The sequence below is a fragment of the Lotus japonicus genome, chromosome 3, assembly GCF_012489685.1.
Source record: "Lotus japonicus ecotype B-129 chromosome 3, LjGifu_v1.2".
NCBI classification, from domain to species: domain Eukaryota; kingdom Viridiplantae; phylum Streptophyta; class Magnoliopsida; order Fabales; family Fabaceae; genus Lotus; species Lotus japonicus.
Genome location: NC_080043.1, coordinates 51,531,125 through 51,545,032, shown reverse-complemented (window position 1 = coordinate 51,545,032; position 13,908 = coordinate 51,531,125). Strand labels below are relative to the sequence as shown.

General features: G+C 41.8%; 1 protein-coding gene across 1 annotated transcript; it reads right to left on the bottom strand.

Annotated features, from left to right (window-relative positions):
- Positions 1-11,871: 11,871 nt before the first annotated feature.
- On the bottom strand, positions 11,872-13,671 carry LOC130744280 (uncharacterized). The gene is made up of 4 exons (XM_057596469.1): positions 12,994-13,671; positions 12,749-12,807; positions 12,445-12,670; positions 11,872-12,006 (listed from the first exon to the last, which is right to left on the bottom strand). Exons 1-4 carry the CDS (start codon positions 13,669-13,671, stop codon positions 11,872-11,874), a joined length of 1,098 nt encoding a protein of 365 aa, XP_057452452.1.
- Between the last annotated feature and the right edge of the window lie 237 nt (positions 13,672-13,908).

The following is a 13,908-nucleotide window of genomic DNA, read 5'->3' as shown; positions in this document are numbered from 1 at the left end:
TGAAGAACACCGGCTAGAGAAGGAGAAACAACGTTTACCACCGGTCAAAATACTTTAAGATATTCAAGGATAATCTTGGTAACGGTGTTTTGGGAAGGTGTTTTAGTGATAAATGCTAGCAAGCGTTCCAGGAGTATAAATAGAAGAGCTTCCTGAGTGAAGAGTGCATACTTGAAAGGAATTAACATGGCAAATATTGAGAGAGCTCTTAACGAGTTGAGAGAGAGAGAGCTTTTGAGCAGAATATGTACGCTGCTCTGTACAGGAGGACAACAATGAGTAGCATCCGCCAGCTGGTTTATCGGTTGCTTGGAATGGACCTGGATCCCGACCTGGATGCGACACTTCGCATCTTTCTGGAATACGTGGAGGAGCTGGGCGAGCTCTTCCGAGAGGAGGCGGAAACCACCATGATGATTGGTGGTTAGGAGTTAGAGCTGGAGCTCCGAGCAGATGACACGGAGGAGCGACAGGAAGAGTGCAAGAATGAAATGGCGCAACTGATATGTCAGAGGCAGCCTATAGATAGGCAGCTAGCAGTAATGCTAGAGCGTTACCATGATATGAGGATAAATCCTCCATTCTAGATGTACTCAGAATTTCAATGAATAAAAAGTTTTTGTTTATATTGTGTGTATGTGTGATTTTAGAAAGTGTGATAAATAGCAGAGAATGAAAACGATAATAGAAGGCAAAAAGTAAAAAATAAGAACAAAAATAAACAAGAAAACCAACAAGATATATAATAAAGAGTATATAATAAGAAATTAAAAAGGAAATAGGAAATAGGAAACAGGAAACAGGGGGAAAAGAGAGAAATTCTAAGAGACTAAGGTTTGGGATCTGGAAGCCTCCTTAGAATATCTGCAAACATTGCTTCCACACTCTTGTTGAAAACTTCTTGCTTGTCAAAACGCTCCTGAAAGCTAGCAAGCTGTTGTGCGATAGCAGAAAGATTAGGTGAAACTGATGCAGAGGGAGCAGTCTGAATGAAAGAGGAGATATGAGCAGATGCAGAGCCACTGGGTTCAGAATCCATCCGAGGGGCTTTGCCTTTCTTAAGTAGAGCTGCTAGACGAGTGCCTTCTTCACATGCAGCATTTTCATAAACAGTCTCAGCTTGAATCCATTCAGCCATTTCATCTTCAAGGGCAACTTGGAGAGCTGCATTTTCTTCTTCTTCTCTGCGACGAATTCCAGTCTAGGGGTGTTCGTCGGTTTGGATCGATCCGATGAAACCGACGAACCGAACCGAACCAAATTAATTGGATTGTTTTTTTTTTGTTATTCGGTTCAAAACCGATCCAAACCGATCCAAACCAATGAAGATTGGTTCGGTTCATGGTTTGAAAAATTAAAAACCAATGAACCGATGAACCGAACCAATTATATATATTTATGAAATATTTTAATATATATATAAATATATATATATATATATATATATTATGTATGTATGTATGTATGTATGTATGTATTTTATAAAGAATATTTTCGAAGAAATATTGTTCATGTTAGACTTATTATGTTTTTGTTTACTATTATTAATTTGTAATGGTAATAATATTAAACACTAATTTAATCGTTTCTACATTGTTAAGTACTTACGTTGTTGATTATGGATTAAGCTATGAGTGAGTTATTGATTTGGCATTTTTATGCATTGTTAAGTTGTGAATCATATGTGGTTGCTATATATTTAAAGTTTTGAAATTGATATTGACAAAAAAGAAAAAGAAGTTGTGAAACCGATGAACCGAACCGATCCAAACTCATCGGTTTGGTTCGGTTCGGTTTTGGAATTTTATTTGTTAACAATCGTATGAAACCGAACCAATGAATTTTGATTGGATCGGTTTTTGGTTTCACCTTAAACCGGTCCAAACCGAACCGCGAACACCCATATTCCAGCCAGAGCTAACTCTTACAATCTGAGAAGACCTTGATATTCAGCATGCGCCTTAAGAGTGGCTTCTCTTGCTTCAGCATTCTTGATTCTGTTATCCTTATCATAGTTAGCATAAGCAAGCAAGTCTTCAAGTTGCATTCTCAGCCAATGCTCAAACTTTCCCAGTAAGTTTTTACCAATCTTGGTTTAGGACAATAATCAGTGGCAAAGTACAGATTGCGGATCACTGTGTTTGCATCAATAGTCATGCAGTTCAGAAACTCAAGAAGGTTATGTGGGTCAGGTGAGCTGAATGAAATCAGAGCTTAGTTGGAAGGGGTGCGTTTCAGAGTGGAGCTTGAAGCTTCAGAGGTAACTGGAGCAGAGGTTTCTGCTTCAGAGTGGAGCTGTTCAGATGCTTGGTCTACAATCATCTGATCTTGGATGGGTGGATCAGATGGAGATTGTATTGCTAGGCTTTCTGGTTGGGAGAAGACAAAGTCTTTGGAAGTGGTTGGGGAATAGTTTCTGAGGGTGACATCAGAGGGTTCTGAAGTTTTTGTAGGAACAATCGCTGTTGGAAAGGCAACATAGAGAGGAACAGGATTGGATGGGTCAGATTCATTTGAGGTGAGTCTGGGATAGGTGAGATGTATGATTGGTGGAGTTGGTGCAGTAGAGGTTTGGCATATTTGATCTAAGAGATCTTGGTTGGGTTGTTGAGGAGTTTGTTGGTTAGAGGTTGTGGTGACAGTGGTGATGGTAGTGTGAATAGGTTGAGTGGAGAGAGGTACTGTCAGAGGGGGGATTGAGGTAGTGATGGAAGAAGGAGGTGGCAAGGATAGAGTTTCATGAATTGACTTGAGAGCAAATGAAACAGATGCAGAGGTGGATTTACTTACACGCTGGGCAGAACCTCTGGTAGATCTCGGAGCAGGATTCTGACTCAGAGCTGTTAAGGCAGAGTCCTTCTTGGTCTTCTTCTTCTTGGCCTTCTAATCGCCTTCAGAAGATTCCACTTCAAACTTCCTTTTCCTTGGAGACTCAGCACTTGAAGTTTCAGGAAGATTCCTGATGAACACTTCAGGATCTACATCAACGCCTTCATCCTTCAGGCTATTCAGATACTCCACAATGGCTTCTGGAGAGTCCTCCTTGGACCATAGTGGGTAACCATCGACGTAAATGCGTCTCAGAGCCAACTCGTCAGGTGATTCCTTGACAGGTGTAAGGCCCTAGACCTTATTTTTGTAATGCTTTGATGATGGATTGAACAAAATGAGATTTTGGTTAAGTTTGAGTTTTGACAGGTTTCAGCTGTCACCTTGTGTGAATTTTTAGAGGGTCTTAACAACCTCATTTGGGAAACCTTCCTTCATGAGAGTTGTAGCCCTTTAAGTGAAGAAAATTCTCGAAGTAGGATCAGGTCATTCCAACCTCTGTAGCTCGAGATATTCGCGTTTTAGCGACGGTGGTTCTGGCTGTACAGTACCAGCGAATTAATTGATTTATTTTCTTTTGATTCCGAATTTGATTATGAAATTACTTAAGAGAGAGGTTTCTAATTAGATTCAGGCCTGATTAGGTGCTTAAGTGATTGGGTCAAGGGTTTGACTTGGATCGGGCTTAAAAGAAAAGAAAAGAAACCCTAGCCCATGAAGAGGGGGGAGCCCGCGGTTTTAATAGGGTTTTGGGGGGGTGTAACACCCCGATTTCGGTGGCGTCACTTTAGTAACCAAAAGTAAACTTAATGCGGAAATACGTGAATATTTTTTTTTCGATAATAACTAAGACAAGACTGAATTAAATAAAACCCAAATGCGAAAAGCAATAGAACTATTATCCAATATATATTTACAACCCCCAGCTGTAAGTACCCAACCTCGTCACGAGTAACCTCCAGTGACGGAAAGAAAAGTGTAGCGCCCGAAGGCAAAATGTACAAACCAAATCTAAAGGTAAGTGTCCGCAACACTATCCCTCAAAACTGAGAATAAGCTGGCCCATCGGCCTGAAACAAGACCTCCTAAGTCCAACCAACTCTCTGTGATTCCCGTAAAGAAACCACCCAAAAAGCTATAGGTGGGAAACTACCCTGTCCCGAATGAAACAAATAATGTTCAGAGCTAAGACTCTACTCCTACACTAATCCCATCTCGAGGAGCTCACACTAACACTCAATCCTACATGCTGGCATGATCGTCGTCCGAATTCGAAATCCAGAACGACCTTGTCTATGTACACCATCCGTCCTCCGCTCGCTATCGCGATGCGCTCCTGTTCCAGCATCCCAACTCTAGTTTCCCCCGAAGGGTGAACCGTCGTGAACCAGTCCGCCAAAGACATCTGACAAAGGGCGTTTGTCCGCCAAAGCACACACAGAAGACGCGAGGGTCAACTCCAAAGAATTACATAAATAATAGCACCAATAGATATAGATAAGAGAATAGCCACTTAGGCTTATAGCTAGGGATAACATCCTAGGGTTGCATTTTCCATAATGAACTTAACAGCAATAATAACAATTAATATGTTCCAAATAGGATTAACAAATAACAATCACACTCGACAACTAAATCAGTATGCATGAATGCAGGATGATTAGTCAAACAACGTCTCCGACTCTCACTCGACACGTCGCCACGTGTTCTAGGTAAATTAAAGTCTCTAAAAGCTTACCCTAAGGTAAAGTCGATTCTGCGATAAAAGACACTTCTTCACATCAACATAGTAACTCATGATGATCTCCGGATCATCCGACTCATCTCAATCCGATGGTCACAACTGCTCAACAAGCAAAGAGTATCACATACTCGGAAACTACCGGTTTCCCGGACTTATCCCCAGGATAGCCCAACAATTAGGCATGTCAAGTCGATCCAACCCCCTGGGTTGAACATACGGACTCGCACACGCAACTCCCACAATTAGGCATGTCGAGTCGATCCAACCCATCGGGATGAACATACGGACTCGCACACGCAACAAATGACAACGCCAAGTCGGTTCACTCAAAAGAGTCGAACATACGGACATTGCGCGTGTCCAATGACTATCGCCGAATCGATCCAATCCATCGGATTGAATATACGGATCCGCGCGAGTCGAAAGGTTATCGCTGAATCGATCCAATCCCTCGGATTGAACATACGGATTCACGCGAGGTAAAATGGCAATCGCTGAATCGATCCAATCCATCGGATTGAACATACGGACTCACGCGTGCCTGAGTGACTACCGCCGAATCGATCCAATCCATCGGATTGAATATACGGATTCGCGCGTGACGAAAAGTTGTCGCTGAATCGATCCAATCCCTCGGATTGAACATACGGATTCACGCGAGTCGAAAGGTTATCGCTGAATCGATCCAATCCCTCGGATTGAACATACGGATTCACGCGTGCCTGAGTGACTACCGCCGAATCGATCCAATCCATCGGATTGAATATACGGATTCGCGCGTGTCGAAAAGTTGTCGCTGAATCGATCCAATCCCTCGGATTGAACATACGGATTCACGCGAGTCGAAAGGTTATCGCTGAATCGATCCAATCCCTCGGATTGAACATACGGATTCACGCGTGTCAACAATTATTGCCGAATCGGCCCAACCCGTCGGGTTTGGACATACGGATTCGCGCCGCAAAGTCGAAGATACACCCAACAACATAGCTGCTCCAACAGCACAACCACAATAGCTGCTCCAACAACACAACAACAACCGCTGCACCAACAGCACCACAACATCTACATACTCGAAGCCCCTCCACTTTCTCAATGCTGGGATCCGACGACACTTCTCGTTTTCCAAAATTATGATTTGCATCCGAAGCTTCCTTCCGAGATTATTACCATTACTTAAAGATTTAGAGGTTGTTTAATGTCTTATGAGTTTTCTTTACAAAATAATTATCCCTTTAGTCTTATCGCGAATCCTATAAGTTCTCGGGATCTCCTAATCCCCAAATGACTCCAGAGAATGTCTCGATCCATACAACACCACAACAAGGCCCGAATCTCATTCGTCCTTTCAAGCTTTCTCAAAACTCTCAAAATAAAATCGGCATGACCTGCCCGCTTTTCTCACCGTTCAGAAACTCAGATTATAGTGCAAAAGCAGAATTAACTCATCATAATCAATCAACATGTCATATGTCAATATCTTAAGCAATAACCACATAGCACCTAGCATATAAGGCATGCACCACACATCCTAAATTACCCAATTAGCACTTAGCATGTCATTCACTCATCAAAAACATTCAGTAGATGCATCATCTACATTGTCAGCCGAAGCCTCAGAAAACATTTTCCAATCACACACAATTCCAGTGCATAAACAGTAAACAATGTCGAAACATCGACCCTAAGCATTAACTAGAGATTCAGTGAGAAGCCCTCACCTGTAGATTCTCCAGGACGATCTCCTAACACTTGTTCACAATCAAAGCCTTGCTCCTCTGGGAATTCCTCAAAATCACCTTTAGAGCAAAACCACAGAAATACTATTAGAATCTATCGAAAACTAAGCTATCGATACTTACTAAGGTTACTCGAAGTAATCTATACTCTAAGGTACGATAATCTAGCGCGAAAGACAAGTTTTCGGAAAAGGAAATTTTCCTCCTCCCCCTTAATAGGGCTCGGCCACTTTAGGTAATTATGGGGCTCGATTTTCTTCGATCAAACTTGGTTCCTATGCTTTCATAAGCCGTAACTAAGGGTATTCTGAACTCGGAAAAATTATCGGATCAAAAACTGTCGCAGGGGTATTTTGGTCATGATTTTTAACTTAGAAATTTCAAAACTGAAATCCCAAAAATAAAATTTTGCAGGGACGTCACCAACGACGTTTATGACAACTAATCCTACTAGCACTAAGCTAAGGCGATAGTTTTCAGCCTAAAGTTTGAAGCTTTACACCAAAAACTCCAAAAATGGGTATTTTAGGTTCAAATTGATTCCGGCGGAATTCCGGCGACATAACGGAAAATCTAACCCGGCAGAAGTGATCTTGGGCACATAAAGAAGAGGTTTAGAATCAGAAATGAAAGATTCAGGATAGTTTTGCAAAAACCCATAAACTATCCGCTCAGAAAACTCTACAGAAAAGCTATGGAAAAAGCGATCAGAGGTAAGGAAAAGCATCAGTACCTCGAGGCCTACGCGTAGCAACGAACGGAACGACGATCGGTCAAGAATTGGAAAAATCACTTTTCTTCCTTTTCCTCCTCTTGAAGCTACGGCCGTGTGTGTGTGTGTTGTGATTTTTTTGTTGTTTTTTTCTTTTTTCTTTCATATACTATATATAGGAAATGGAAAATGCGGAAAAATGAGAATTTCGCGATTCCGATTTTTCCTACTGATTCAAACGTATATTAGACACGATATTCTTCCCGTTGAATCTTCTAATTCTCCAAAGAAATATCAGTATGATTTTTGGTTTTCGAGGCTTGTTTTTAATGTGTACCTGCTTAAAATGCACTTTATGCACTTTATGATTTTGACCTCGGATGCAGAAACTTCCTTCTGAAGAAAGATCTGGAACGTCGATTAGAGTGGGCGCACGCGGATGAAATCTTTATTTGATGCTCCGAATAGAAAAAGTCTTCATCGTCCGTTGATTTTAGGGTTTCTGAACTATCGGTGATTCGGTTTCGGCAAACTTCCGATGATTGGAATCGGACGTTCGTAGATCCTAGAGTTTCGCCTCGAAACGATTGTTATATATGGAAAAAGAGAAGTTCTAACATTTCTCTGAAGATTTTTGGACTAAATTCCTACAGTGTTCCAAGGGTGGAACATAGTTTGATTTTCTAAGGTTCTTGTCCTAGGTTTTAAAGCGAATATTATTCGTGCTATAACTTAAATCGACTTCGATACAATCCTTTGACTTTTCCCGAACTCCCTCCTTCATAATTTATTCCATTTAGTAAACTCTTGTTCAGGTTTTCCTTTCACGATACATCAACCCTAATCGTGAATAGGAAGTTTATTCACTTAGCATAAGCTTAAAACTTGGGTCTTACAGGGGGGGGGGAGAAGAGTTTTCTTTTCACACAAGTCTGAAGATTTCCTTGTGCACCTCTGCAACACGTAAGAACAGAAGAGAGAAAGTGAAAAGAAGCCTACTCCTTGCACCCTAGCCGCCGCCGCTTGCACCCAATCACCGCCACCCTTGTGCGCGCGACGAGAGAGAGATCGCGAGTGGGAAAGAGAGAGACCGAGAGCTAGGAGAGGAGAAAGGAGTTTTGGACAGCAAGGAACCATCTTCATTCTCTTCTATTTTCAAGCTTTAAGACCAAGGTAAGGGCTGGTCTAGGTTGGGTAGGTTCTTTAGGGATTATGCCATGAATTGCCATGAGAAATAACTTGAATTTTGATTTGTTTTGCATGAGTTCATGTACACGCATGCTTGCTGGGTTTTTTTCTCTTTGAATTACTATGAATATGAATCTTCAATCCCTGTTCATGATCTGAACCTATGATGTTATGCAAGTTGCCATGGTGTTTGTTAAGTTTCGAGTTGATTTGCATTTGTCATAACTTGTTCTGCTAAGTGTTTGAATCTGAAATTTGGGATAATTATTTGGGTTGTTGGGGCTGTACCAAGGCTGCCATGACCAAGAGGGAAGGAAGAAAAATTGTTTTGGAAACCCTAGGGCCTTTGGAGGGCTCGGCCGAACCCAGTTGTTGGGGGTTTGGTGGATTTTTCCTTCCGTCTTGGTGATGCAAGTCGTGTGGTACCTTGCCGATGAATTTTCCATGATGTGTTATGCATGAGTGAATGAATATGTGTTTACTTATGCGTAGTATATTGATTTTTCAGTTAATGTTTCAAAGGGTCGCTCACCTAGCCGTAATCCCCTTTGTAACTAGTGAATGTTGTATTGCAAATGTTGTTGTATAAAGTGAATGATAAGACTTAGGGTTTTGACATTAGAGCCATAAAAACCAAGAGCATGAGATTTAATGTGATTTAACTCGCTTGTAAGTGAACCTTAATTAAACGGACATAGGTCAGGTAGACTATGGTCCATGAGAACGATGGGCTTGCACGCAAGGGTGATTTGGTGGATGGACCGGTTAGGTCTCCACGTGACAACCATGATTTAGTCATGGGATAGGGATTGACTGTGTGGGTCTCCCTAAGTGATTTGTGGATGGACCGGGTAGGTCTCCACGTGACTTGGGTTGATTGTGTGGGTCCCCTTGTGATTGTTCATCTGCGGATGATCGAGATTGGCCAATGTGTTTTGGTGGGTTGTGCGAAGTGAGGAATCCGTTAGCCTAACTGACTAACCAATGATGAAATCCTATAAGAGACAATAATCCTTATAAATGTTGATTATTTATTATGATTACATGCTTTTGCTGTTTGACCTGACCCTGCTTGTTTGTTACTTGTTTTATTTTGGGGGGGGGGGTAGATGGTGACCACCACGAGAGTGGAAGCTATCGTGATCTGGGAGATGGTGCTGAGTGAGTCTGAGGATGACCGGCTCTGGGAGACCGACGGTTCCGGAGTCCGGAGAGTCTACGCCGGCGATGCGGAGCTCATAGGAAGGGACATGGGGGAGTCGTAGAGAGATAGACCCTTGGAGATGGGGCAGTCATGTTGCCTCACCCTCCTGCTAGATTTGATCAGACTACCGTGGAGAAGCCGCTCGAGTCCTGAGAGGACGAGGAGGAAGAAGATCCTTCGGAAGACATTACAGCTGAGTCACCGTTGATAGAGGAGAAGAATACAGTGGAGTCTTCACCACCGGAGCCAAAGGAAGCTAGCCCAGTTGATGACTATGGAGATATGCCCGCATTGGAGCCTGTTCCAGATGCGAGTGAAGTACGTCCGCCTAAGAAGAGGAAGTGTGAATGGCTCTCGGGATCTGAGGGGGAACCAGCTTATCCATGGAAGAGTCGAGTTATTGAGACTTCGGACGTCATCTACATTTCTAGCGATGATGAGGAGTAGAGTCGAGATTTTCACATGCGGGAGTGTCCTATGAGAGCTACATCGGTTTTTACTTTTATTTTTCTCTATTATTGGAACCTTATTTATTTCCATTTTGAGCACTGATGTATTTGGTCTAGGGCTTAACCCTCGGATTTGGAATTATGTTTTGGGATTATTTTCCCTTGTTTTAATTAAAGGTTATTTTTATTCAGAAATGCTTGTTCAGTTATTCCGCAAATCTGTTTGTAAGTTTCGAGAGTTTAAAGTTAATGAACCTTTATCAGTAATTAAAGATTGATTAATTGGTCGACGAAAATTCTTTGTGAAAATACACGTGAATGGTTACTGTGTGACACTCGAGAAAATCGGGGCGTTACATTGTGGTATCAGAGCTCTGGTTGAGAAACCAGAGCACTAAGGGTTTTGGGCTTACGAGTTTCCGAACTCGTTGTGTTTTTGTTTTGATAATGGTGATTTAGAAGCTTCGCAGTGAGATTTGGGTAGACTTGTGTGCTAAGATGTTTGCTTGGCTGTGATTGTCTGAATAGTATCATTGCCGTGATACTTGAGATAGATTATTTATTGTATACTTTGTAATTCAGGTTCCCTGTAGTACGAACGTCTTGCACGATGCTAGGACAATAGGTTCGACAATCGCTTAACAGTAAAAACAGAACTTCAACCAGAAACAACAAAACACAAGAATTGTTAACCCAGTTCAGTGAAAAACTTTCACCTACGTCTGGAGGGTTTGCACCCAAAGAAAGGAAATCCACTATCTCAAGAATCAGGAATTACAGACACTCATGAACACAACAGTTCATAGTTCACTTCCTAATCTACCCAGTGTATTTCTACGTAGAATCTCAACCTAAGTATGAGAGCCCCTCTCACTTTCTCTCAATCACTGCCACAATGATTGGTGAATATAACAAACAATCAGAGTTTGAATGTAATCAAACACACAGAAACCCGTCTTTGCTTTATAGAATCAGTGAGCAAAGAGGATTCACAACTAACAAAGGACAAAGCACAAACACAAATCCTAAAACACTTGATCTCTCTCTTTTAGCTTCGGTAATCTTCAAGTTTTAGGTCTTCATCCTTTTATAGACTTCAGCAGCGGTAGCATGGGCTCTAGGGTTAGCATGGGCTGAAGTAACAGATTGCAGCAACAGCAAATCAAAACACAATCTTGAAAGATCTCGTTTACGTATTGCACAAGAAAAGATAAAAACCAGTCTTCTAACAAAGATTGTTTCAACAAATAACAACCCACAACTTAAAACCCTTCTGTAATAGCTACTTGCTCCTCAAGTAACTCAAAAACATATCTTCAGTAAATCTTCAGAGGGCTCACATTAAAAACTCAAGCTAAGGACTGATGCCCTAGCTACACGGAATCAGATGCCACGGCATCTGCTTCGACAATCGGTTGTTTTAACAAAATGCAAGGCAACATGTACCAACAATCTCCCCCTTTGTCAAATTTTGTCTAAAACAACACAAAAACCGGAGAGGATAAAAATAGAGAATTAGAGAAACAATTCTCCCCCTTAGTCAGAGCTCCCCCTCAAATGATGCATCCACACTAACAACTATCATACTCCAAAAGGCATAGTTGGAACAAAACACTTAGCAGCAAAAACACATAAACAGAAGTCCTTAGCATATGATGACTTCACAGTTGATCAGCTTGAACTTCAAAATCTAGAAAACACTATCAGAAGTTACTTGCACACAAAACTAAGCTAGCCACATAAAACCAGAAGATGCAACTTGAAACAATCATAGCCATTGTCTTGAACTTGTCTTCAAATTAAACCATACCAAAGCTAACACTAGCAAAACACGCATAGTCTTCACAGAAGCAACATCACATTAGGAACATAGGTCTTCACAGCAGTAGCACAAAATATTACAGACCATAGCAGACAGAATCTTCAAACTTCAAACTACTCCCCCTTTTTAGCACAAATTTGCAAAGGGTGCACAAAGACATCCAAAAACAAAAGAAAATAGCAAACTAGTCTTCAGAACTGGACGCCGCTCCAGACTCTTCTGCACTCTCTTCAGATCCTTCCTGCTCTTCATGACTCTCATCCTGAGCAGCTGTAGCAGCAACACTTTGCTCACCACCTTGACGTTCTTCTTCTTGTAGCTTGAGTAGCAAAGCATCAACCTTGAGCTTCCTGGCAGTGCTCACCCTGATTGTCTCCTGCAAAGCCTTGGAGACTTCCTGTAATTCAGCAATTATGTCCTGAGTGCCAGATTTAGTCACAGGAGGGGCAGATGTCCTACTGGTTGGCATGGCAATATCTAGGACATGTGGCTCCATAAACAAACGTTGATCCAAGGTGATTGGAACTCCACGAGACATAGCCACTTCATCAGCCTTGAGAATCTGAGGATGCTGCTTGAGAATGATCTCAGTGAGAAGTGAAGGAAATGAAACAGGAAGCTTCACAGCACAAGTATCAGCATGCTTCAATGTCTGCTCAAACACAAAAGTTCCAAAATCAAAAGCAATAGACTTGCCAATCCTATAGATCAATTTGGCAAGAGATGGAGAAACACCAGAGGTATGTTGTGTAGGAACCCAATTCACAGCACCAATTCTGTTAAGGATTGCATACTTCACAGTAAGATTCCCAGTGGACAACAACTTCTTGCTGGGCCACTTCTTCACATGACCAACAGTAAGTTCATTGGCAACATCATCCATGGAGACTTCCTCATCAGCAAATTCAATAGCACTTCTTCCGAGTGCTTGATTTATCACAGCAGGTGAGAACACAACACATTCAGCCCTCACAAAAACCTTCCTGAATTCATCACTCTCAGGAAGTCCAACATCCACAGAGAGATTCACCAAGAACTCTCTCACAAGCTTCTCATAGCACCTTCCAACATTCTGAATTGTCTTCATCAGACCAGCCTTCTCAATAAGAGCAATAACATCCTTACATTCAAGAACATCAGAACCAACTTCCCTTTCCTTGTCCATTCTCCTCTTGCAAACAAACTTCCACTTCTGAACATTCTCTTCTAAATGAAAAGGCACTCTATCAATGGGAACAGCAGGAACATTTTGAGGAATACGCTTACCAGAAAACTTCTTTTTCTCAGAGGGTCGAATGTCCTGGACATCGGCTTCAGCATCTGACTCAGATTCTGCAACATCAACTGGAATCTTTCTTTTCTTCTTCTCACTTGGAGTTTTGACAGACTTTTGCTTTCCCTTATCCTTCACACTCGCTTGTCTAGATTTGTAGGTTACAGGAGATGACTTGGATCTCTTTGGTGGAGTAGGAGTGACTTCTGGAGTAGAGACCCTTCTTTTTCTTTTCATTCTGGCAGCAACGCTATTAGGAATGGACTTAACCAGGGGCTCATCATCAGAATCATCATCATAGATGTCCTGAACAGGGGCTGGAGCATGGGTTGACTCTGCAGAATTGGTATCCTCAGAATTGCCATTCTTTGGATCAACATCCTTTGAAGAGGATGATACAGAGATAGCAGGCTGAGTAGCATCACCTGAATATTCATGAGAAGTGGAATCCTTTTCAGGATTTTCTTTGGCAGAAACCTTAGACTCAGATGTCTCAACATCAGGCACAACATCCGGAGGCGATTTCACAGGAGAGTCTTCAGCCTCGATTTCATCTTCATCAGTAACATCCTCACAGAGAGGAACATTGGTGGGTTCTTTGTTTTGAACCTTGGACATGTAGGTCTTTCTTGCTGGGTATCTTGTCTTTGTCTTCCTAGGAACTTTCCTTGACACGGTAGAAGGTTGGGAAGAGCCACTCTTCAAACCCATGCATTTAACTCCTTTAGCCGTTCTTTCAATTTTTGCCTTGACAGAGTCATTCTTTCCTCAACTTTGAGACATGATGAAATGAAAGAAAACTCAAACAGAGCACAGAACAATGAAAAAGAATTGCAAACGAGAGAGAATGAGTCTTGAAGAAAATAGATGAACAAGCGGTTGAGAGAACACAATTTGCCCGTTGGAGGTAGTTATAGGGCAAGAGAACCATGAAGTCACTTTCTCTCT